General features: G+C 41.0%; 1 protein-coding gene across 4 annotated transcripts; it reads left to right on the top strand.

Moving 5' to 3' along the window:
* Positions 1 to 264: 264 nt before the first annotated feature.
* On the top strand, positions 265 to 24,234 carry GINS1 (GINS complex subunit 1). Of its 4 annotated transcripts, XR_009535613.1 has the most exons (8): positions 485 to 645; positions 5,087 to 5,151; positions 8,704 to 8,802; positions 9,415 to 9,505; positions 11,896 to 12,012; positions 16,673 to 16,747; positions 19,828 to 20,809; positions 21,676 to 24,234. XR_009535613.1 is itself a non-coding variant. In XM_060124201.1 (7 exons), the coding sequence occupies exons 1-7, from the start codon at positions 366 to 368 to the stop codon at positions 19,894 to 19,896; spliced, it is 591 nt and encodes a 196-aa protein (XP_059980184.1). In that variant the 5' UTR covers positions 265 to 365; the 3' UTR covers positions 19,897 to 24,234. The 4 variants fall into 4 exon arrangements, 3 of the variants coding, with proteins under 3 accessions (XP_059980184.1, XP_059980182.1, XP_059980183.1); XM_060124201.1 differs by lacking the exon at positions 485 to 645 and adding an exon at positions 265 to 440 and having other exon boundaries at positions 19,828 to 24,234; XM_060124199.1 differs by having other exon boundaries at positions 19,828 to 24,234.
* Positions 24,235 to 25,396: the final 1,162 nt, after the last annotated feature.

The following is a 25,396-nucleotide window of genomic DNA, read 5'->3' as shown; positions in this document are numbered from 1 at the left end:
CGGAAAAGGGGACGTACGTCCATCCCGAGCTGTGCTGCGCGGGAGCTGTCCTGCGGCTCAGCCTGAGCTCAGACCAAGGCCTGGACAGGAGGGCTGGGCTGAAGCCACACCAAGGTTCGTAACCGCCCAGGTGTGGGGCTTCCTGTGGCACTGCGGCTGCAGAGCGGAGGCAAATGTCCCCTGGCCGCCGCCGTAGCCTGGAGGCCGGCAGTGCGCTCCTATTGGTTGCGCGTTTGGGCGCCAAAGCGGGGCGGAGGCGGGGTCGGCCCAGCGCGTCGCGGACCTGTAGGAGCTGAAACCGTAGGGCCTGGTTAGGCAGCCGTTTGAGTGAGAGCCGGTTGTCTGCAAGGGCCGGCGCGACCACCATGTTCTGCGAGAGGGCCATGGAGCTGGTCCGCGAGCTGCACCGCGCGGCCGAGGGAAGGCTGCCGGCCTTCAACGTGAGGGCGGCGGGCGGGCGGGCGCCTCCCAGGGGTGGCTTTTCTGGGGACTGCGCAGCCGGGACGGGACGGCGGGTGTGCCCGTGGTTCTTCGCGGTGGATGTGGCCGGGTTGGTTTCTGCGGCTTCCCGCGCGCGGTCTGGACGGTCGGCGCCTCGCCCCGGTGACGCGCCGGAGAGGCCCGGAGACGGGTGCTGGAGCGCAGGTGTGAGTTGCACTGGGGAGGTGTGGACCGGGGTAGCGAGGCGTTAGGGCCGCGCCTGGGAGGATGCGGTGAGCGCAGCCCCGCCGGGGAGCCGGCGGTGCGGACACCCTCTCCCCGCCGGCGAAGGGCGACCGGCGCTGGGTGCGCGGGCCGCACGGAGGCTCCGGGGCCGGGAGGTTTGCTGTTCACTCACAAGGCATTTCAGAGCAGCGATGGGGTAGCTCTTCGTGTTTTGAAGATAACTGTGGCGGCACTTTGGGGAATGGATCGAAGAGAAGAAAGAATGGCTCTGGGTGGTTACAGTAGACCACACGAAAGCTGTGTAATGGTCCGAACTGCCCGGTCAGCGGGTGCTGAAAGCCGTGTCCTGAGACAGCAGGACTTGTAGCTACGGCTGGAGATGGGATGGATAGTGGGAGAGGAGAGGGGTCGGCATCTCGGGAGGCTTCTTTCTCTGGTAGCGGAATAAACATCGGAGGTCAGCAGGAAGAGTGTTTGGGGAAGGTGAGTTTTGTTTTGAACATTAAAGAGCAGTTAGTTTGACACTTAGGTCATTTAACGGATGGGGAAACTGAGCCGCGGAAATTATGGATCCAGTTAAGCAACTTGCCTGAACTTGCAGCATATTGGAGCCAGAGCCTCAATCTGAATACAGGTTTCCTAGAGTCCAGTCTGTTGTTCTTGCAACTTCAGACAGTTACTTCATGTAAAAAGTTAGGAGACCACAGTGGGAGGTTCAGTAGAGACGCTGGAATGCAGAGCGGTGGAGGCTGTCAAATGTGGCCCCTCTGGAGTCGGAAGACTAGGTCCTTTGGGGGTCGTGGTACATGGGAGGAAACCAGCCCAAGGGCTCAGAGACTGCCCACGGTGCTGGCTATTCAGACCCTTAGTCCAGCTCTCTTTTTCACTCACATTTTAGGATAAGTGTTGGTTTCGCACTTCGGGGTGGGGAGCTCAGGGGCGGACTTAGAAGTTGTGAAATCACTCGCTTTTCTGGGTCTTAGTTGGCGGAGGTGCACCTTTTCTTGCAGTCGTGCCTGCCTTCGAGGCCGGCCACTGGCACAGCTGAGCTGAGACCAAGAATTGATCTGATTGACCCCACACACTCTTGACCACACAGACTTTCAAGAATTATTCCTTCCAGGCAGATGATGGCTGGTTTAGAGCAGGGACTCTGCCTTGTTCATTCCATAATCCCTCATGGTTAGGTGCTGTGTTCAGCCGATTGGAATGATTATGCACTTTCTACATGCAGAACTGGTAATCGTTTAAGTGAGTTTTTAGGAAAATTATTTTAGGTATCTTTAAAAAGTTATTTCACACTTGTCTTTTGTATACCTGCTGATCTACTAATTGTGCAAGAGTTTCAACTATTCCTTAAAACAATATTTGTAATAAATGGAATATTTAACTGAATTCTAATAAATCAGACTTTTCTATGATCTCTTTTAACCAGCTGATGAAAGAAAAGGTAGAAATCATGCTTTCATTTTTTCATCAAGAATCATTTCTTATATTCAAGCAGGGTTAAGTAAAGTGTAATTCTGTAATTATACCAGTAGTGCCAAAGCACTTTTGCTAATGCATATATTTTGGCTCTAAAAGTAGATGGGTTACTTATCTTTGTTTTGTTTTGGGTGGGTTTTTTTTGGTTGTTGTTATAGCATTAGTGGTTTTTTTCTCCTTTTTAAAAAGTTTTCAATTGAAGTATAGTTGGATTACAATGTTTCAGGTGTAGAGGTTGCTTGTTGACAGACTTATTGTGTGACATTTATGAATTTTATAATTCTAATGTTTTTATCCTTCCAAGGGAAAATTTTGTGTGCGTGTGTGTTTTATATCTTTATTGGATTGCAATTGCTTTACAATGTTGTGTTAGTTTCTGCTGTACAACAAAGTGAATCAGCTATATGTTTACATATATCTCCATATCCCCTCCCTCTTGAGCCTCCCTCCCACCCTCCCCATCCCACCCCTCTAGGTCATCACAAAGCACCGAGCTGATCTCCCTCTGCTATACCGCAGCTTCCCACTAGCTATCTATTTTATACATGGTAGTGTATATATGTCAGTGCTGCTCTCTCAATTCGTCTCACCCTCCCCTTCCCCCTCTGTGTCCACAAGTCTGTTCTCTATGTATGCATCTCTATTCCTGCCCTGCCACTAGGTTCATCAGTACCATTTTTCTAGATTCCATATATATGCGTTAAAATATGGTATTTGTTTTTCTCTTTCTGACTTACTTCACTCTGTATGACAGACTCTAGGTCTGTCCACATCCTTACAAATGACTCAATTTCGTTCCTTTTTATGGCTGAGTAATATTCCATTGTATTTATGTACCACATCTTCTTTATCCATTCATCAGTTGATGGACATTTAGGTTGCTTCCATGTCCTGGCTGTTGTAAATAGTGCTGCAATGAACATTGGGGTGCATGCATCTTTTTGAATTATGGTTTTCTCTGTGTATATGCCCAGTAGTCGGATTGCTGGGTCATATGGTAGTTCTATTTTTAGGTTTTTAAGGAACCTCCATACTGTTCTCCATAGTGGCTCTATCGATTTACATTCCCCTCAACAGTGCAGGAGGGTTCCCTTTTCTCCACACCCTCTTCAGCATTGATTGTAGTTTTTTGATGATGGCCATTCTGACTGGTGTGAGGTGATACCTCATTGTGGTTTTGATTTGCTTGTCTCTAATGATTTGCCTAATGATTTCTCTAATGATTTGCTCAAGTAGAAAAATTCCTTTGACCTTTCTATTTTCTATTCTAGCAGTGGGATTTTTTTTGGTAGTAACCTTTTAAGATCATTTTCCAGTAAATAATAAATTATTTATGTACTTTTGTCATGCATTATTGCTTCTGTAGGGCTATTGATTTTTTTTGTCAATAGTTTTATCGAGGTATAATTTATATACAACAAAATACACATTTTAATAGACATTTGAATTTTGACAAATGTATACAATCCTTATAACCAGCAACCCAATCAAGATTTCTGTCACCCCAAGGATTCCCTTTTCTCTTTTGTAGCTACTAGCTACCTCCCATCTGCAGCCTTAGGCAACCATGGATTTTCTTTCTGTGCTACAGATTATATTTGTCTTTTTAAATGTATTTCTGGAGTCAACATGCTCGGAGTTGCAAACTTTTCTGGACGGGGCCAGTTGGAAGCATACAGTGTGTACTCCTTTCTGTCTGACTTCTTTTCTCAGCACAGTATATTCAAGATTATCCTTAATCAGTATGTTAATTGTGTATTTTGTGTTAGTAATTCATTTCTTTTTATTTTTTTAAATTATGGTAAAATATACATAACTTAAAATTTGCCATTTTTAAGTATACACTTCAGTGGCATTAATTATATTCACATTGTTGTGCAACCATCACTCTTATTTCCAAAACTTTTCATAACGCCAAACAAACTCTATAACCTTTAAGCAGTAACTCCCCACTCCTCTTTCCCCTCAGCTCCTGGTAACCTCTAATCTACTTTGTCTCTGTGAATTTGCCTGTTTCAGATAAGTGGAATCATACAATATTTGTCCTTCTGTGTCTGGCTTATTTCACTAAGCGTAATGTTTTCAAGGTTCATCCATGTTGTTGCATGTATCAGTACTTCATTTCTTTTTTTGGCTGAATAATATTACATTGAATGGATATACAGTATTTGGTTTATCTGTTCATCAGTTGGACATTTGGGTTGTTTCCACTTTTTGGCTGTTATGAATAATGCTGCTCTGAACATTTGTGTACAAGTTTCTGTATGAACATAGGTTTTCAGTTCTCTTGAGTATATACCTGGGAGTGGAATTGCTGGTTAATATGGTAATTCTGTGTTTAACTTTTTGTGGACTCATCAGACTGTTTTCTACAGGGCTGTACCATTTTACATTCCTACCTGCATTGTACAAGGGTTCCAATTTCTCCCCATCCTCTCCAACACTTGTTATCATGGCCATCCTAGTAGGTGTGGAAGGACTATTGTGTTTTTTTTTTTTTTTTTTTTTGGCTGTGTTAGGTCTTCGTTGCTGTGCGTGGGCTTTCTCTAGTTGCGACGAGCAGGGGCTACCCTTTGTTGTGGTGCATGAACTTCTCATTGCAGTGGCTTCTCTTGTTGCAGAGCACAGGCTCTAGGCGCGAGGGCTTCAGTAGTTGTGGCACATGGGCTCAGTAGTTGTGGCTCGTGGGCTCTAGAGTGCAGGCTCAGTAGTTGTGGCGCATGGGCTTAGTTGCTCTGCGGCATGTGGGATCTTCCTGGACCAGGGCTTGAACCCGTGTCCCCTGCATTGGCAGGCGGATTCTTAACCACTGCGCCACCAGGGAAGTCCTGTACTATTGGTTTTTGATAACATACATAAATCAAAGATAAACATAGATAAAATATTGCTACAAACTTGGTGGGGGAATTAATGAGCATAATTTTATATGTTCTAGGAGGATGGACTCAGGCAAGTTCTGGAGGAGATGAAAGCTTTATATGAACAAAACCAATCTGATGTGTAAGTTGATAAGATTGATATTTTAAAACAATTTAAGAAATATTATATTGAAATCAGATAATCTTAACATTAGTTTTAATTTTTTTAATTTTTTATTATTTTTAAATTAATTTATTATTTATTTATTTATTTTTGGCTGCGTTGGGTCTTAATTGCTGTACCCGGGCTTTCTCTAGTTGCGGCGAGCGGGGGCTACTCTTCGTTGTGGTGCATGGGCTTCTCATTGAGGTTGCTTATCTTGTTGCAGAGCACAGGCTCTAGGCGCGCAGGCTTCAATAGTTGTGGCTTGCGGGCTCTAGAGTGCAGGCTCAGTAGTTGTGGCGTACAGGCTTAGTTGCTCTGCGGCATGTGGGATCTTCCTGGACCAGGGCTTGAACCCATGTCCCCTGCATTGGCAGGCGGATTCTTAACCACTGCGCCACCAGGGAAGTCCCAACATTAGATTTTAGATATGATTTGTTTTTTCTAATTCTCTGTGAGCCTGATCATACCCTAACTATACAGAACTAGAGGGATTTGTGTTAATCACTGCTATGTCCATGGGGATTCAAACAGTGCTTGGCATATGGTAGATGTTCAATAAATATTTGTTGTTTGACTGATATGACTTGAAATGAATCGGGGTGGACCTAAAAGAGATGAGACAGGAGTAAGTAACAACCTTAAGTGAAATGTATTGTTTCCACTGCTTGTTTTCATCAGTAGAAGACTTAGTGGGTTAAAAGGAGAACAGGCAGTTTGTAAACTTAGCAGGAGCAGCAATGACTTACAATATCTTGAATGGAGTTCACTGAGAACTAGTGCTACAGAAGGCTTGGTGGGTGAGAGGGTTCTTGAGTTACAGACTATTTAGAGCCAAGCATAGTAGTTGACCCAGTGGAGAATTTGGGCTGAATGACCAACTTCACAGGGTCCTGTGATTTGGTGAAGAGTAAGACACAGAGTACTAACTGCTGGATCAAAGGCGAGGTCTTCAGATCTCAACCTGTCTGCAACATGAGGTTTCATGTTTGGCCTTGTTAGGGAGTGTTTTCATCAGTTAGTTGGACATAGAAATCAGTACTATGCTGTTAAGATTTGTGGAGTACACAGAACAGTAGGCACGTTTTGCAGTTACTGTATTTAAGGATAGATACAGATGGAACAAGGAACTGAACTGCAACAGGTCTGCAGTAAATGTAAGGGAAATGTAAAGTCCTGAACTCAGGTTCCCAAACTGTTCATTTGTTCATTCAGCAGATATGTACTAAACAATTATGAGCTGATAAATGGCTCTGGTATTTCAATTGTGAACAACATAATCAAGATTTTTGCCCCCATGACCCTCACAGTGTAAGGCAGAAGGCAGATATTAAATACAGATACACCAAGTTGGAATACATGCTATGAAGGAAAACAACAGCACTAGGAGAGAGAATAATGAATTGAAAATATTAGTAGATTGAGGAATCAGGGAAGTTCTCTCCAAGGAAGAGACATTTCAGCTGGGGCCTGAAGGAGAAGCAGGTTTTAGCGAGGCAGTAATTGGGGCAGAGAGCATTCTAGGTGGAGGAAACAGCATATGCAAAGACCCTGAGTCATGAAAGAGGATGGGATGCTCAGGGAACTGATCATTAAAGAAAGCCAGTGTGGCTGAAACTTAGTGAGCAGGCAAAGGGTGACACCCGGTGAGATTTTTAAGCATGTGGGGCAGGTGGAGGCATGTTTGTGTTTTAAAAGACCACCCTGGCTGCTGCTGTGGTTAGTAAATGGAGGGGCTGAGAGGATAGGGAGGCATGCTGGTCATGCAGGTGGCAGGAGAGGTAAGCCAGACTAGGGAGAAAGTGAACAGTTTATAGACATATTTAGGAGGTGGCCTAACAGGCCTTGGTCCAGTAAGAGGATGATTTTCCTGTATTCATACCATCTGGAAATTCATGATCCAAAATTCTGTGCCCTGTCCTCCTAGTTTGGTTCTTGGGGGTCAGTCACTATTACCAGTTTCTGGTTAAAATTATTTGTCAGAAGAACTCTGTTCCTATTTAATTACTCATGTGTAAATGTGAGTTTTTTAAGGAAGTTCTTATGTACCTAATAAAGTACTCTGATGTTAGGTTGGCTGTATTTTATTTGTGCTATTTCTTTATAATCCAGAGCACATTGTAAACAGTGTGGAGAATAGGGAATTCCCTGGTGGTCCAGTGGTTGGGACTCTGCGTTTCCACTGCAGGGGGCACGGGTTCGATTCCCGGTTGGGGAACTCAGATCCTGCAAGCCTCTTGGTGTGGCCAAAAACAAAAAACAACAACAAAAAAATGTTGAGAATATATCTAACGTTTGTAGAGTGGCAGAAGTGTATAGAACAATCTGGAAGACATGGTAAAATGGGACATATATTTTACCTCTATTTTCAGGGCCTGGAGCAGGCACGTATATTTTGTATTTGTTTCCTTTTAAAACTCCAGAGTAGATTCTAATTAATTCTGTATACCTGGCTTTGTTTTGTTTTGTTTCTAGTTTTTTCTTTTTATTATGGTAAAATACACATCACATAAAATTTGCTATCTTAACTTTTTTTTTTTGGCCACACTGGGGGGCATATGGGATCCTAGTTCCCTGCCCCCTGCCCTGCAGTGGAAGTGTGGAGTCCCAATTACTGGACCACCAGAGAAGTCCCCCATCTTAACCATTTTAAAGCGTACAGTTCAGTGTATTCAGTACATTCATAATGTCATATAGCCATCACCATCATCTCCAGAACTCTTCATCTTGTAAAACTGAAACACTATACCCATTAAACAATTGTACATTTGGTTTTATTTTATTTTATTTATTTATTTATTGGCTGTGCCACAAGGCTTGTGGGATCTTAGTTCCCTGACTAGGGATTGAACCCGTGCCCTCAGCAGTGAAAGTGCAGAGTCCTAACCACTGGAGCACCAGGGAATTCCCAAACATCTGGTTTTAAAGTGCAATACTCGTCTAATAACCAAGGAGATATATATTTTATAGGGTAAAACCAAAATTTTCTCCCTTTCTGTGTGAAGGACCCTAAAGTACAGAACATGCACATAGTTGAAGATCAATAAATATTTGTTGGATGAGTGGAGGACCACCTGACTCCAGAATTCTTAGCTCACATTATTAGAATGAGGATTTGGAAGTACCACAAAAAGAGGACTCCATAGGATCAGAACATGATGTGAGGCCATAATCTTATGCACCGTGATATTCGATCTGTCTCTTATCCCACCATGAAAAAGGGATTCCAAAAAGTGAGGAAACACAATATTTGTCTTTTGGAGACAATGGAGATTAATCAGTGTGCAAAATGCAAAGTGCCACATGGCTAAACAAAACACTGGGAGTGTGATCCTAGGCAAATTAGTTAGCTTTTGGCTTTTTTAATCTTTTAACATGTTAGCAAAAGCTCTGATGAGACAGGTACTATTTGGGTAGGTTAACTGCTAACATAAATGGATAAAAACAAGCATGGAGTCACTTGTTAGTTGGCTTGGAAAATTCGACATATACTGAAATAGACATTCTTTTCCTCCTTAAATGTTTTACCAGGAATGAAGCGAAGTCAGGTGGACGAAGTGATTTGATACCAACCATCAAGTTTCGACACTGTTCTTTGTTAAGAAATCAGCGCTGCACTGTAGCATACCTGTGAGCTTCTCTGTGTTTGCTGGGGTGGCAGGGAGCAGTGGAGGGTTCCCATGTGGTTTCCTAATTAACCATTTTATATGGATAACAGGAATTCTTAGATTTGTCTCTCTTTTATGAGCGTTCTAAATTCTTCTCTTTTTTCTATTTAAACTTTTTTTATAATGAAAAATTGCAGTATTCATAAAATTAAGGAATAATATTACAAACCCCCATGGAGCCATCAGGTAGGCTTAACAATTCTTAACATTTTGCCATAATTGCTTCATCTTGTTTTATTTGTCTATGCTAAAACATTGTAGAACATTGGGCATTTTACTGCTGAATACCTTAGTATGCATCTCTAAGAAATAAGGACCTTATGGACTTTTTCTTACATGACCACTATGATTCTCATACCTAGAGGAATAAACCCGACTTCACAGCATCCATCCATACTGTATTCCTATTCTCCCTGTTTTCCCAAAGATGTCCTCTTACAATGGTTTGTTTGCCTCAGGAACCAAATAAAAGTCCACATGTTAAATTTTGGTGGTTGAGTCTGGAGTCTCTTTTGATGAAAACAACTTCTGATATCCCTCTGTTATGCCATCTAATACCTTATTAATGTCCTAGGTATGACCGATTGCTTCGGATTAGAGCACTCAGGTGGGAATGTGGCAGTGTCTTGCCAAGTGCTTTACGATTTCACATGTCTGCTGAAGAAGTAAGTCAGCATTGTTGTTCAAGTTTGTGAATTTGGAAAATAGCTGAGGTTATGGCAGTGTTCTGAAATAGTATTTATAGTGTTTCAAAAATCTTTTTTTGTTTTAACATTTGTTTTTGAGTAATCTTTGGTCTCTAGTATATACTGTGATGAGAATGATAGGAGTAATTCTAAATGCTATATGGAAAACTACTATTACTTAACAAAATAAAGGGTCCCATTATGTTACTTGTTAGTGATCCATCAGTAGGATGAAAAACCTGGCATTATTATTGGGAGATTTTCCATAAAATATGTGGGTATACATAATTTGCTTATCAATGTGAATACTTGAATTCTTGATTTATCCAGTCATTAAGGGACAATATTTAAGGACACAGGATTGGAGCCAAGCAAACCTGTGTACAAACCTTGGCTCTGCCACTGTCAGATCTTGGGCAAGTGACTCGACCTCTCCCTGTGCCTAAATTCCCTCATTTACAAAGTGAGGGTCACACTGCCTACAGTGTTGCAGTGACTTCGGACACTACCTAAAGTTAGACCAAACTTCATAGGTTAAGACTGCTCTCACTTCAGATACCAGCCGTAAAGTTTGAGGTTCCCAAGGCCACCCTCCCTTCTGACCAACTGGCTACAAATTCAGAGGTTCCCACCATCCCCTCAGGTTTGGGGCTTTTATCCTCTTGATATTAGTCCAACTTGGAGAGAGGAGAGGGGAGCTGGAAGTAGAGCTCAGTCACCTGTGATTCAATCAACCATGATTTGATCAATCGATCAAGCCTATGTAATGATACCCCAGAGCTGTGTGAGCTTCCCTGGTCGACAGTACTTTGTGTGTGTTGTTACATATCAGTGTGCCAGGAGGGTGGTGTGTCCTGATTCCTCAGGGAGAGGATACTCGAAGCTTCACATTTGGGACTCCCAGACCTCATCCTGGGTGTCTCTTCCTTTGGCTGGTTCTGATTTGTATCTGCAATAAAACTGTAATTGTCAGTGTAGTGCTTTCCTGGGTTCTGTCAGTCATTCTGGCAGATTATTGAACCTGAGGGAGAGGTGTGTGTATGTATGCGCACACACACACTTTACTAATGCAGGTTATGTGTATAGTCTTTTAGAAGTTATCTTGTTTTACCTTTCACAAAGAGATTTACAGTACTGGAATAGATTTTTGTGAATAATGTAAGAGCCTAGTTGCATTTTGAATATGGATATTGAGATGGCATCATTTATTGAAAAGGTCCTCTTTTCCCCTTGCTCTGTGCACAGTGCCACTTGTCATAAATTGAATGTCAATATATCTGTGGATTTTGTATGGGGGACTTTCTCTTCTTTCTTAGTCTATTTGTCCTTGTACCAATTTCATATTGTTTAAATTATTGGAATTTTATAATAAGTCTTGAGTAAGTGTTCCCATCTTGTTCTTCTTTTTCAATGTCTTCACTGCTTTTGGCCTTCTGCATTTCCTTGCAAATTTTAGACTCAATTTATCAAGTTCCATTTTTTAAAAAATTGGGGTTTTGATTGAGATTGAATTGGATCTATGGATCAGTTGATGTTATTACAATACTGAATCACCCAATCCTTGAAAGTGGTATATCCTTCCACATATTTTGGTTTTCTTTAACTTCTCTCAACAATTAAAAAAAAAACCAGATTTACTGAGATATAATTTACATCCCCTAAAGTTTATCCTTTTAAAGTGTACAATTCAGTGTATTTAGGATATTCACAGAGTTGTGCATCCGTCACCACCATCTTATCCAGAACATATTCTGTCCCCTCTTCCCAGGCCCTAGAGGCCACTACTCTGCTTTCTTCATGGATTGGCCTAGTATGGACTTTTCATATGAGTGGAATTGTACAATATGTGGCCTTTTGTGTTTTTCACTCAGCATGTTTTCAAGGTTCATGCATGTGGTAACACATATAAGAGCTCCACTCTGATTTACGACTGAATAATCCCATTGTAGGGATGTACACATCTTATCCATTCATCAGTTGATGGACATTTGGGTGTTTTTCTCAACAGCATTTTATAGCTTTCAGAAAACCTGTCAATACAGAGTTTGAAGTTTGAAGAGATCATAATTCTGAAATGGTGTATTTTTCATGGTTTGGTTTCTGGTGGAAAGTTCCTTAGGTCTGTGATTAAGTATGCTGGGATGTAAGTTCTGTGAGAACAGAGATGTTTGTTCACTTTGTTAAATGATCCTAAGTACCTAGACCAGTGCCTGGTTCATAACAGGCAGTCACTAATATTTGTGGTTTGAATGAATGGTCATAGTAATGATCCATGTGGGGATGTGTGCTGTTTTTGAAAGGATTAGTATATAATTTCTGCAAGTTTGTTTTCTTACAGCTTTGTCAAATGGCCATCTTTATGTTTGTAGATGGAATGGTTCAATCATTACAAAAAGTCCCTTGCTACCTACATGAGGTCGTTGGGAGGACATGAAGGTTTGGACATCACACAGGATATGAAACCTCCAAAAAACCTATACATAGAAGTAAGTATACCTTTTTAAAATGGATTTTTCTTTAATGCATAGACTGTGATGACTTTTGTTTAAGGGGTGATGTGGCACACATATATACAGTGGAATATTACTCAGCCATAAAAAGAAATGAAATTGAGTTACTCGTAGAGAGGTAAATGGACCTAGAGTCTGTCATACAGAGTGAAGTAAGTCAGAAAGAGAAAATCAAATACCGTATGCTATCACATATATATGGAATCTAAAAAAAAGGTTCTGAAGAACTTAGGGGCAGGACAGGAATAAAGATGCAGACGTAGAGGATGGACTTGAGGACACAGGAGGGGGAAGGGTAAGCTGGGACGAAGTGAGAGAGTGGCATGGACATGTATACACTACCAAATGTAAAATCGATAGCTAGTGGGAAGCAGCCACATAGCACAGGGAGATCAGCTCGGTTCTTTGTGACCACCTAGAGGGGTAGGATAGGGAGGGTGGGAGGGAGACGCAGGAGGGAGGAGATATGGGGATATATGTATATGTATAGCTGATTCATTTTGTTATACAGCAGAAACTAACACACCATTGTAAAGCAATTATACTCCAATAAAGATGTAAAAAAAAAAAAAAAGAGGGCTTCCCTGGTGGCACAGTGGTTGAGAGTCCGCCTGCCGATGCAGGGAACGCGGGGTCGTGCCCCGGTCCGGGAAGATCCCACATGCCGCGGAGCGGCTGAGTCCGTGAGCCATGGCCGCTGAGCCTGCACGTCCGGAGCCTGTGTTCCGCAACGGGAGAGGCCACAACAGTGAGAGGCCCGCGTACCGCAAAAAAAAGAAAAGAAAAGAAAAGAAAAGGGGTATATGAATATATATTAGTTTATACAGGCATACCTTGGAGATATCATGGGTTTGGTTTAAGACCCACAATAAAGTGCATATTCAATAAAATGAGTCATGAAATGTTTTGGTTTCCCAGTACATATAAAAGTTATGTTTGCACTATAGTGTAGTCTGTTGAATATGCATTAGCATTATAATGCTAACCATCATCTGACAATGCAGGGTTGCCACAAACCTTCAATTTGTAAAAAGGGCAATATCTGAGAAGCACAATAAAGCAAAGCACAAAAAAGAAAGGAAACAAACTCAAACCAAAAATTTTACCTGTAGGTGGTGGCAGGAATAGGATGGAACAGCTAAAATTTTCTGACTGTACCTGTTTTAAAATTTTAACTTTGGAACCATGTAAATATTTTACATATTGTTAAAACAAAATGAAATCAAAGTGGAAAACCAACTTATACATTTTGAAAACAAAATGAAACAAATGAACCTGTGTTTTCATGTTGGTAGATTAGTCAAACAGTGGTTATTTAAATTACTTTAAAACACATAGATTGTATTTCCCTAGTAGGTACATACGAAGGATGAAAAGAATTACAAAGAAATCTTAACCTGTTTTTAGTAATCATATTATTCGTAATAATGTTATTAGTAATAATATTCCTAAGAATAATATAATATTCTTTAATAAACAGTTTATATATTGAAGAATAGAGCAAAAAAATAATAGCATGGACTCATGTTGAATCATCTCTTCTAAAGAAGCATTTCTTAGCTCTGTCCACTGAAAAGGCCTAGAAACAAGGACCAACCCAGTAGCCATGAGCATCCACATTCTTGAGTCTACATGCCATTTCCTGTGAAAGGAAACCAGGACTCCTGGGGGGAAAATGGCCGATTCCAGGGCTCAAATAGATTAAAGATGTACAAGCGGAGCATGGAAAGAAAGAAAGTATCAAGGACTAGAAGGGGAGTGCTGAAAAGACTTGGGAGCTGATTCGAAGGAGCTCTCATTAGCCAAAGAAAGGACAGTTTGAGCATCAAAATGATAAACTGCAGTGAATTGCATCACATCAATCAAATCAATGACACCTAACAACAACAGTTTTAAAACTGAAACCTCTTTGGGTCTCCTTGGAGAATATGAAGGATGCAACTCATTTTGGAAAATGGTAAATGAAAGAATGGAGTCAAGCATCCATCTTCCGTTACTGCACAAATTCTATCTCAGGGTAGCCAAATTGTTTATGAGGGAAATCTCTTTTGTATAGAAGAATTCCAGCTAATAAATGCAGAAGGAATAAAAAAACTACATTAATGCCATTTTGTAGCCCTAATGCATGGAGGCAAGTAGCTGCTAAAGCATTAGGTGAAAAGCTTAAGAGAGACCTTAGTAGTGGATGGGTATGGATAGCACCTAGGCCCATTGATCAATCTTAACATCCAAAAAGGGACACCAGGATTTCCCTGGTGGCGCAATGGTTAAGAATCCGCCTGCCAATGCAGGCGACACAGGTTTGATCCCTGATGCAGGAAGATCCCACATGCTGTAGAGCGACTAAGTCTGCAGCTAAGCCTGTGCACCACAGCTACTGAGCCTGCCCTCTAGAGCCCACACGCCACAACTACTGAGACCACATGCTACAACTACTGAAGCCTGTGTGCTCTAGGGCCTGTGTGCCACAACTACTGAGCCCATGTGCTTCAACTACTGAAGCCCGCACTCCTAGAGCCTGTGCTCTGCAACAGGAGAAGCCAACCGCAATGAGAAGCCCATGCACTGCAACTAAGAGTAGCCCCCGCTCGCTGCAACTAGAGAAAGCCCGCGCGCAGCAATGAAGACCCAACACAGCCAAAAAAAACAAAACAAAAAAACCCAAAAAACAAAAAGGGACACCAGACATTTTGTGCTTCACAACATCATAACACCATTTGCCAGAAAACTAAACCTGATCTGATCCAGCCCCTACACCTAACTTGCAGTTTATAGGAAATTCAGGGATGGGGGAACATGTTAAATGACCCCACAGGAGTCCACAACAGAATCTATTTTTGGGAAACTACCAAACTGCCCAGTTTCTTTAACAAGTAAGTTGCCAAGGGAAAGGGGAAGGGGGAGAACCCTGTAGATTAAAGGAGACTTGGAGACGTATCAGAAGTGTGTAATGTGTAGCTCTTGTTTGACTCTCATTTGAGCATGGCAACTTAAAAAAAAAATTAATGCGACAAAATGGGGAAATTTGGATTCTAACTGGGTATTTCATAATATTAAAAATTTATTAATAAGGTGTGATAATGGTATTGGGATTTTTTTAAACAATCTTATTTTATAGAAATAAGCACTAAAATAATTATAGATTAAATGAAATGATGTCTAGGATTTGCTTCAAAATAACCCAGAAGTGGGCGAGGGAACAAGATTGGCCGCATGTTGATAGTAGTTGAAGCCAGTTGGTGGGACATTGAGTTTATTAGCCTTTTTACTTTTCAATGTGTTTGAGATTTTCCACAATAAAAGTCTATTTAAAGAAGCAAAATGCTGGTGGTGGGGGGGATTTTTCTTGTATTTCTCAAACCAACTTAAAATACTTTTGGGAGTCATGGTAGGATTGCAGAGGAATCACAGGACATGAAATTATCCAGGAAAAGTAGGAATCAGAGACTTGCCATTGGAGTTGGCTTTGCTAACACCAGTGCTAGTACTCTGGAGAATAAACTGAGGTCTGAACTCTCATAGGAGATGAAAATGCCCTCCCGCCTTTCCTGTGGCAGCACTTGAAGCTGAGCCAGGTCTGAGATTTCTGGGGCTACCTTTGAATGTTCCTTCTTTGCAATTGCAGAAGTGGTTATCAGGCTCCTTACCCCTCCCACCTTCCAACTAAGAGCCTCTCCTGATTCATGTAGCATGAGTCTATATCTTTTCTTTCCTAGTGTGCCTCTAAGTAATACTGGGAAAGAGTCTGAATCAATCAGTCAAAGGAGATTGGCAGAATCTGTAAAACAAATCTTATAGACTTATGTCCTGTTCTCAGATATTGATACTTTATGGGAGGAATCTGTAAGAGGCAGGTTGGGGTAGATCTAAAATGTTCTCTTTTCTTTGTAGATATGGGGTTTATTTTTGTTTTCTTTTTAATTTTATTTTTGTCTGTGTCAGGTCTTAGTTGTGGCACGTGGGATCTTCGTTGAGGCATGAGCGATCTTTCGTTGTGGTGTGCGGGCTTCTCTGTAGTTGTGGCGTGCGGGTTTTCTCTTCTCTGGTTGTGGTGCATGGGCTCTAGCGTATGTGGGCTCTGTAGTTGTGGCGCAGGGATCCAGGGCCTGTGGGCTCTGTAGTTTGCGGCTCGCGGGCTCTAGTTGAGGTGCGCAAGCTCAGTAGTTGTGGTGCGTGGGCTTAGTTACATGGGCTTAGTTGCTCTGTGGCATGTGGGATCTTAGTTCCCTGACCAGGGATTGAACCTGTGTCCCATGCATTGTAAGGCGGATTCTTTATCACTGGACCACCCTGGAAGTCCCTGTAGATGTGTTTTCAACTGCTTGATTTTTCATAATTTGCAGAGGGAAAACAATCCAGTGACATTGTCTCTTTTTGGCAGCTCCTTAGGTTTCCTTGCTGTCAGTGCTGACATACACATATTTTCGGAGATTTGCCATTTTTCTTCCTCCCCGTCAAAACAGGACCATTGGAACCACTAGAATACCACAGGAAGGAGTACTAGGCCTAAGTACACAGAGAAGAAATAAAGAGAAAGCCTAATACTTTTCATATGGGTATATATAAATCCCCATCTGCTTTATGGTTTCTACATATTAAAAAGTAATTTGGATAAAACATCAGTTTTTCTTTTCAGGTGCGGTGTCTAAAAGACTATGGAGAATTTGAAGTTGATGATGGTACTTCAGTCCTATTAAAAAAAAATAGCCAGGTATTTATTGTCTTAAGATACTTTAAATTTTGTAAGAGTGTTGAATGATGAAAATGTTGGAAACAGTAGCAAGGTAAGTATCACCTTTTGATGATCATTTGTATCGTAGGAATTATGTTTATTATAAAATACTCTTTTGTCCTTTTTCTAAATGTAAAGGCGTGAAGCAAACGTTGCATATAGTAAGAAAGGGTTAATTACAGTTGACCCTTGAACAATGCACAGGGATTAGGGGTGCCTACAGACTCCCCTCTCCCCACACAGTTGGAAATCTGAGTACTTCTCTCTGCCTCAAAAACAAAGGGATTGATAAATGACTCACCCAAAGGCTGGAAGCTAAAACAGTTTGAATAGAATTAGGACCCAAGCCCTAGTTCTTTTGATCCCACCTGTTGTGATCTCTAATTGAACACGAACTTTTCCCCATACTTAGTCAATTTAAAGATCTGTAAAATGAAAATACAGGTTTTATATATGTGTATGTGTGTGTGTGTGTGTGTATATATATATATATATATATATATACACGCATATTTGAGTGGAGTCATGCAGTTCAAACCCATGCTCAAGCATTAGCTATAATTTACTAGGGTATTGCTTGAATTTAATACTAAGCATTTCCCTGGGAAGTTGCCACAGTGGGTCTTACTCTAGTTAAGGGGCTACTATGTTGTTGCATTTAGCTCCTTTCTTCGAATTATTATTTATTAAAAAGGTGCTAAGCACTAGTTTTCAGCCTATACTTCTTCACCTTGTAAATCTTAGTTCTTTAGCTAACAAATAGTGATACATATCAAAAAATTTCTAAGTATTTAATATATAAACATAATAGAATTTAATAGGGAAAGACTGAAATTGTGAAATTGTAACTCACTAAATTTTTCCTTACGAAGAATCTCAATTTATTGTTTCCTTAGAAATCTTCAAGTTCACATTAGATGAATTCACAGTAGCTAAATTTATTTTATCCTATCTCTATTTTCTGTAGTCATATTAGCATAGGAGGAAAGGTGAACTAGTAAACACCACTCTTTCCTTTGTTGCCTGCCATCTTGTTATGAGACGGTGGGTATTTAATGACCCTAGTCACTTTTGTTGACTTCTGTTTGTTCTGTTGAGCCAAAGAATCGTTCTGGTTATGTGGTTCTTAGCTCATTTCCCTAAGGGAGGGTGAGTTGGTCTCTTATTTTACTAGTACCCTTGGAGTTTTAAATAGTTTCCTGAAACAAAAGTTGAAATTATTAAAGACAGATTTTCAGGGTACCCTAAAATCTTTGGTTGTTAAGGCAAAAGTTTCCCTTCCAAGGATACTAATGAATAGAAAATAGATGGTGAAGCTCTGGGTTCACAAGAACAAAGCTAGCCTCATAAAGCAAGATGTGAGAAAATGCACTTCACCCCAGTGTCCCATGGTTGAATTTCTTTCTCGAGCTTTGTGGCCAGTCTTCCCACCAGGTGTACTAAGACTCCTCCGCAGGGAGGGCCTGGGTGGGGCCAGGGCAGCCGAAACCCAGTCCCTCCTCCGTCTGCTGCTGTTAGACGATTGCTGTTTACTGTGTGGCGCATTCAGAAGCCTTCCTCTTAATGAGACTTTGTCTCTCGGTATCACCCTATAAAAATGGGGAAACTTAAAAGCAAAATCTACTCTAACTGATATTAAGGGGCTTCTAAGATGTCTGAGCACATCTGAAACCAGTTTTCTATAAAATCTATAGTGTAGATCACCCACATAATATACAATATTAATAGGGAAACATTTCCTACTGTACATTCCTTTATTATTGAGTCTATGGCAAGCATGCTGGTTGTCCAGAAATCAGAACTCCCTCTTTTTAGTAGATATTGGAATAATTGTTAAATGAGCAACTCTATAGTTTTTTCTCTCTCTCTTTATTTTTTTTTACATTTTATATTCTTAAGGCTTTTTAAAAATTCGGTTAAATTAGACAACAGTCCTTGGCCCATGGGTCTTCATGACTGGTTTGGAGGAGTTTCTTTGGTCATGGGTCTCACCTGAGGCCTTTCCACTTCCTTGAATACTTTGCATACTCTCTCCTTCAGTTACTTTCTAGGGTCACCTACACTGCACTTTCTAATGTACTGTTTCTTGTTTTTACCCAAGTATCTCTGTCTCGTCTTTGAGATTTCTTTGGTCACTTGTGAGCTTGGAAAGTCTTCCTGCCTCACTTCCAGCACCTCCCCGCTCCAGAGTTTACTAAATGTTCACTTTTGTTTTAAGCCCTGGTGTTTTGAGAGGGAATCAGACAAGGAGACTCCTTTCCACCTCAGAATGAGAGCAGTGTCCTCTCAGGAGACGTTGAGGATGAGCCTTAGCCAGGCACTGGCATCCTCCACACAGCGTGTGACCAGCACCCATGTCATAGGTTACAATGACTTTTAATCCTTGGAAAATATGGGAGAAGAGTTGCATTGTTAGTAGAAGAATGACTGTTCAGACTCAGATCCTAGAAAAGGTTTAATGGAGAAGACACTCCTTCCGTTTGCCTTCCTAATGAGCTGTTGCTGTACCACTGGTGATCCAGTGCCCCAAATCTCACCTACCTGGGTTTTCTGTGCATAAATTTTTTTTTTCTTTTTTTTTTTTTGCGTTACGCGGGCCTCTCACTGTTGTGGCCTCTCCCGTTGCGGAGCACAGGCTCCGTGGCCATGGCTCATGGGCCCAGCCGCTGCGCGGCACATGGGATCCCCCCGGACCGGGGCACGAACCCGTGCCCCCCGCATCAGCAGGCGGACTCCCAACCACTGTGCCACCAGGGAAGCCCCTGTGCATAAATTTTAAAATGCAAACATTAAGGAAAATACCTACTAGAATTCAAAACTCTTTAGTTAAATTTAACTTAAGCAAAATGTGAATTTGTTTATAAAATTCAGATTTCAGTACAGCTCTAGGTGACATCCATTTCATTTGATTAAAATAGCAAAAATACTTAAGTTTAGCTTTTAACTACTTAGCTGGTGGAGTTTGAAATATATGTATAATGCGTTGCTGCTTTTTAATGATGCATCGTGTAATTTAACATTCTTTTCATTCCTTTTTCTTCCTCCCCCTCTTCCCTCAGCACTTTCTACCTCGGTGGAAGTGTGAGCAGCTGATTAGACAGGGCATCCTGGAGCACGTGCTGTCGTGACCTCTCGCCAGATGGCTGCCAGGGCTTCCCCCGTTCGAGGCTGGACTCAACCAAGGACACTTCTCCATCTCCCTCTCCACCTCCCCCAGGCCCACCACTTTTTGGTTTTAAAATTTAGACTTACTTTAACCAGGAATGCTTGGCCGAGTATGGTTTGTTTTTCTTTTCTTTCATTTGAACCTTAGTTTCTCTTTTATTTAATTTCCAAATATAATTCTATAACCTTTTATGGTAAACATATTTCTGAATCTATGTTGTATGCTTGCCTTTTGAAGCATCAGTTCTCAATAGAGAGTTTGAATTCTTGCCATACAGAGACTCCACATATCCAATCTGCTGTCCACAGTTCTAGAGGGAAGTCCAGGATCAAGACTCTAGCAGATTCTGTGCCTAAAGAGAGTGCTTCCTAGTTCATACACTGCCATCTTCTCATTCTGTGCTTACAAGGTAGAAGTGGTTTATTTTTCTATTGTACAGGATTCTCCCCTTTGTGTGGTACGTTGTATCTGTAATCACAACATTCCTACAATTCCCAAAATACTATATACAGTTCCCAAAATACTATAGTGTGTTTTTGTTTAATGAAAGTAAATTATCAATATTACATTTTAATCTCTTTTAAACAATGAGGAAGTTTCACCTGGCTGTATAGGGAGATAGGAGGTCCTTGTGCATCTTGTGTTGCTGGAAGTGTGCATTGTGCAAGCCAGGGAGCTGAATTTCTGCAATTCCTGTTTCCAAATCACATGGGCAGGTGGAGCTGATGGCCTATAAAATTTTCAGCGTATTTAATGTTCAATAACATGTTAACTTATCACCTGGCTGTTAAGGAAGAAAGGAAGGACACAATGGATTTTGCCCATTTCCAGCAGTGGTGGCTGATCTAGGTCATGCGTGTCTGCGAGCTTGTGGGGTGAGCACCAGGATCTCCCCTTTGGAAAGGGAAATTGAAATTGGGGCTAGGAAAGGAACTTTGTGCAGTTTCCCCCCAACAGTCACAGTGACCAGAAAGTCACATGAAGAGCTGGTCAGCTAAGTGGAGCGCAGTTTCTGTTGCCTGATAAACTGAAAATGGTAGACATCGGAGAGGCACAGAGTGGTCTTGCCTGGTGGTCAGTGGCCTTTCCGCACCAGCCCCTCCATGACCAGTGACTAGAGCCAGTCAACATAAATCAATAAAACCTACAAAATTTTAACTTTTCAACTAGTATACATTCACTTCAAATAAGGAATATACTTATTATTTTATTCTGGGAATTAAACAGAAAAGTACAACATATATCAATAATTTACGTATAGGAATGATGCTGGGCTGTAATCTCAGGCATTCAAATTTAAAATCCAGATAAACACAGTACCTGACACTCTCTGTGCAGTTTATTTCTTAAACAGGCGAATGTTTCTGGCCAAAATTATACTCAAGAAATCAAGCTATAGAGAGGCTCTACCTAGGATGTGGATCTGCATATTTTCACAACACACGTACTTAGGTCAGTAGGCAGCCCTTGACAGACTGTTTGTTTTTGTTTATGTATTTTTATGGCCGTGCCACTCGGCTTGCGGGATCTTACTTTCCCGACCAGGGACTGAACCCATGCCCTCAGCAGTGAAAGCACAGAGTCCAAACCACTGTACTGCCAGGGAATTCCCTCATTTTTAGAAATAATTCCTCCCATCGGTTCGTAGCCACATCAGATTTTCATCTGAATCTCTGGCAATAAACAATATGGAATATTTCCCTAGTGAATGGGATGGATGACAGTTTTAACTGTCCATCAGTGGTCACTTCCTTCCCTTGCATTTTGCTCTTCCAAGCGTGTGGAACCATGTTCAGGTGATCCCAGAGTCCGTGTGAATCAGCCGTGAGGACAGACAGCAATGAAGGCCATTGCCCTGTTGCCAACCCAGCATCATTCCTGTATGTAAATTATTGATATATGTTGTACTTTTCTGTTTAATTCCCAGAATAAAATAATAAGTATATTCCTTATTTGAAGTGAATGTATGCTTGTTGAAAAGTTAAAATTTTGTAGGTTTTATTGATTTATGTTGACTGGCTCTAGAATTGTGGCTAGAATTTTTAAATATATGGTTTTTTTCTTATTATAGCGGTAATATATGCACAGTTAAAAAGGTAAAAAAAAAAATACAGTGTAAAAAATGAATACCACCATCCAGCGTGTCCACCGTTAACTGGTTACGGATATAAGTGCAATCCCATTTCTTTTTAGTGCTTGCCCAATTACTTTCTAGTTTTTGTTTCTAATATGAATGGAATCTTCTTTTCTATTATATTTTCTAATTGGTTTTGGCTGATACATATAAAAAACCTGTAAATTATGATGATTTGGCCACATTCCTATATAAACTCATTTCTTTTTCACATTGATATTGTTGTCTAGAACTGTCAGGAAAATGTTGACTACTGCTGGTAATAGCTAACAACTTATCTTTTTCCTGACTTGACTGGAATGCCACAGTCTTCTTAATCTCTCTATCCCATACTTCTCCAGGAAAACTACCAAAACTTGTGGCCAGTGCAACTTGAAACCTCAAAATAAATTTAATACCATAATAAAACAAAACAGTGGTAGTTAACAAACATGATTTTTCCAAGTACACTTGGGGAACTTAAGTCATGATCATATATGATTTCTCACTTAACTCCTTAAAGTTTATGAATTATATATATAGAATTTTATTGTTGAACTATCTTGCATTCCATTTTTAACATTCTTCTTGGCTGTGATGTGTTAACCAGTGAACTGCAGGATTTGATTTGGTGTTATTTTATTGTGGAATTTTGCAACTGTGAGTGATGCTGGTTTATAGTGTTTGGGAAGAGGGAAACGTGTGTGTCTTCACATATGTGTCTATACTTCGTCAGTGTTTTCAATAATCTGTTCCTATGAAACAGCCATCTGAACACAGTGGCTTTAAATGACACCATGTCATTAGTTCTCCCAGTTCTGTGGGTTGAGTGGGCTCAGCTGGGAGGTTCTGGAGATCTTGCTTTGTGTCCCTGATACAGTTGCATTCAGGTGGTGGCTTGGCCAGGATGGCTTGGCCTCTGGTCTCCATGTGGGCCTCTCCCGTGGTTCTCTCCAGCAAGCTGGCTGGGCTTCTCACCTGGCAGCTTAGGACACCTGCAGTGTTAAGAGGGTGGATGTGGGTGCTGCTAGTTTTCTTTCTTTCTTTTTTTTTTTAAATTTTTTACATTGTTTTTAAAAAAAATTTATTTTTTTGGCTGTGTTGGATCTTCGTTGCTGTGTGCGGGCTTTCTCTAGTTGCGGCGAGCAGAGGCTACCCTTTGTTGCGGTGTGCTGGCTTCTCATTGCGGTGGCTTCTCTTGTTGTGGAGCACGGGCTCTAGGCATGCGGGCTTCAGTAGTTGTGGCACGTGGGCTCAGTAGTTGTGGCTTGCGGGCTCTAGAGCGCAGGCTCAGTAGTTGTGGCACACAGGCTTATTTGCTCCACGGCATGTGGGATCTTCCTGGACCAGGGCTCAAACCTGTGTCCTCTGCTTTGGCAGGCAGATTCTTAACCACTGTGCTACGAGGGAAGTCCCGCTGCTAGTTTTCTGAAGGGCTAGTCCTAGTACTGAACTAGTACCATTTCTGCCAAATCCAGTCAATTAATACAGTCATAGGCGCCCAGATTCAGTGAAGAGGCCACGTGAACCACATGAAGGCAGAATGAGAGGCCCACAGTCAGATGGGGTGTCACTGTTCTGGTGTCTCTTTTTAGTGGTGCTTATTACTTTATTTCTAATAGAAATGTACCTTTTAAAATAGCATTAATACCTATAGAACCATCTCAGTATGAGTCTTCTTTGGAGAGAGATGTTGATCTTTGATGAATTTTTTATTTTCTTTAGTTTATGGTCAAGTTTTCTACTTTTTCTTAAGTAAATTTCAGTTAATCATGTTTTTCTAAATATTTTATTCTATATTTCGAAATGTTTTGAGGAATTGTTTTCTTTTCTCTACATATGGTCATTCCTAATATGTATCTGTCTTCCCTTTTTTGTCTTATGTAACTAAAAGAAGTATCTGTGATGATAATGCATTAATCTTTTAGGATTTAGAGGAGGAAGATGTAGGTTTCAGATGATTTCAGATGATCTTTTGCTTTTCACAATTGATAGTAGTTTTGGATGAGTTGAATTTATTCTATTTTGTAACTTTAGAAAAAATAATGTTTTCATATAGTACAACATGTAATAGCAAAGAAAGCAGCCATCTGCAAGTCAAGGACAGAGGCCTCAGGAAAAACAAACTTGCTAATAACCTTGGATTTCCTCCAGAACTGTAAGAAAATAAATTTCTTTTTTTTAAGACACCCAGTCTGTAATATTTTGTTTTGGCAACCCCTGCAAACTAATAGAGGTTGTTAAATACCTTTGAGAAAAAAATCTATTGCTTTATTGATGGACACTTGAACAGTTTCCATCCTTTTGCTATTATAGACAAACCTATGTGAGTAACCTTGTACATATATCATTCTATACATATACAGCTTTGTCTGTAGGACAGTTATAATTTTGATGGCTTTTGCCACAATATGTAGGAATTAAAGTTTGTCCTACCACCAGAAATAATGAGAGTCACTCCCCCCTACCCCCTTTGCTAATAGTGTGTTATTCCCAGTTTGGGGCTGTTACAAAAAAGGTGCCAGGAACATTTGCGTACAAGTCTTTTATGGACAAGTATTTCCTTTCCTCTGAGGGAAATAACTAGGAGTAAAATGGCTGGGTCATACTGTAGGTATAATTTTAACTTTTTAAGAAACTTCCAAATTCCTCCAGGGTTGTTGTGCATTTTGCATTCACACCAGCAGTGTATGAATTCCAGTTCTTCTACATCCTCTCCAACACTTGCTACGATTAGCCTTTTAAATTTTACCCACTCTAACAGGCGTGTAGTACTATCTTGTTAAGATTTTAATTTGCATTCCCCTAATGACTAATGATGTTGAGTATCTTTACATGTGATTATTTGGAATGTGTATATCTTTCGTTGGTGAGTTTGTCTAAATCTTTGTCCATTTGTTAAAAAACTAGGTTGTTTTCTTATTGAGTTTTGGGAGTTATTTATATATTCTGGATATAAGTCCTTTATGAGATATATGCTTTGCAAAGATTTTTCTCCCAGTTTGTGGCTTGTCTGTCTATTCTTTTTTTTTTTGTGGTACGTGGGCCTCTGACTGTTGTGGCCTCTCCCGCTGCGGAGCACAGGCCCCGGGCGCGCAAGCTCAGCAGCCATGGCTCACAGGCCCAGCCACTCCGCGGCATGTGGGATCCTCCCGGACCGGGGCACGAACCTGTGTCCCCTGCATCGGCAGGTGGACTCTCAACCACTGCGCCACCAGGGAAGCCCCGCCTTTTTTTTTTCTTTTTAAATTATTTATTTATTTAGTTTGGCTGCGCCAGGTCTTAATTGAAGCATGCTGGATCTTTGGTTGCAGCATGCGGACTTTTTCGTTGCGGCATGCATGCGGGA

This window comes from Lagenorhynchus albirostris, chromosome 15 (assembly GCF_949774975.1).
Source record: "Lagenorhynchus albirostris chromosome 15, mLagAlb1.1, whole genome shotgun sequence".
NCBI lineage: Eukaryota > Metazoa > Chordata > Mammalia > Artiodactyla > Delphinidae > Lagenorhynchus > Lagenorhynchus albirostris.
Note: the sequence above shows the minus strand (reverse complement) of the source record. Positions and strands in the feature narration are given on the sequence as shown.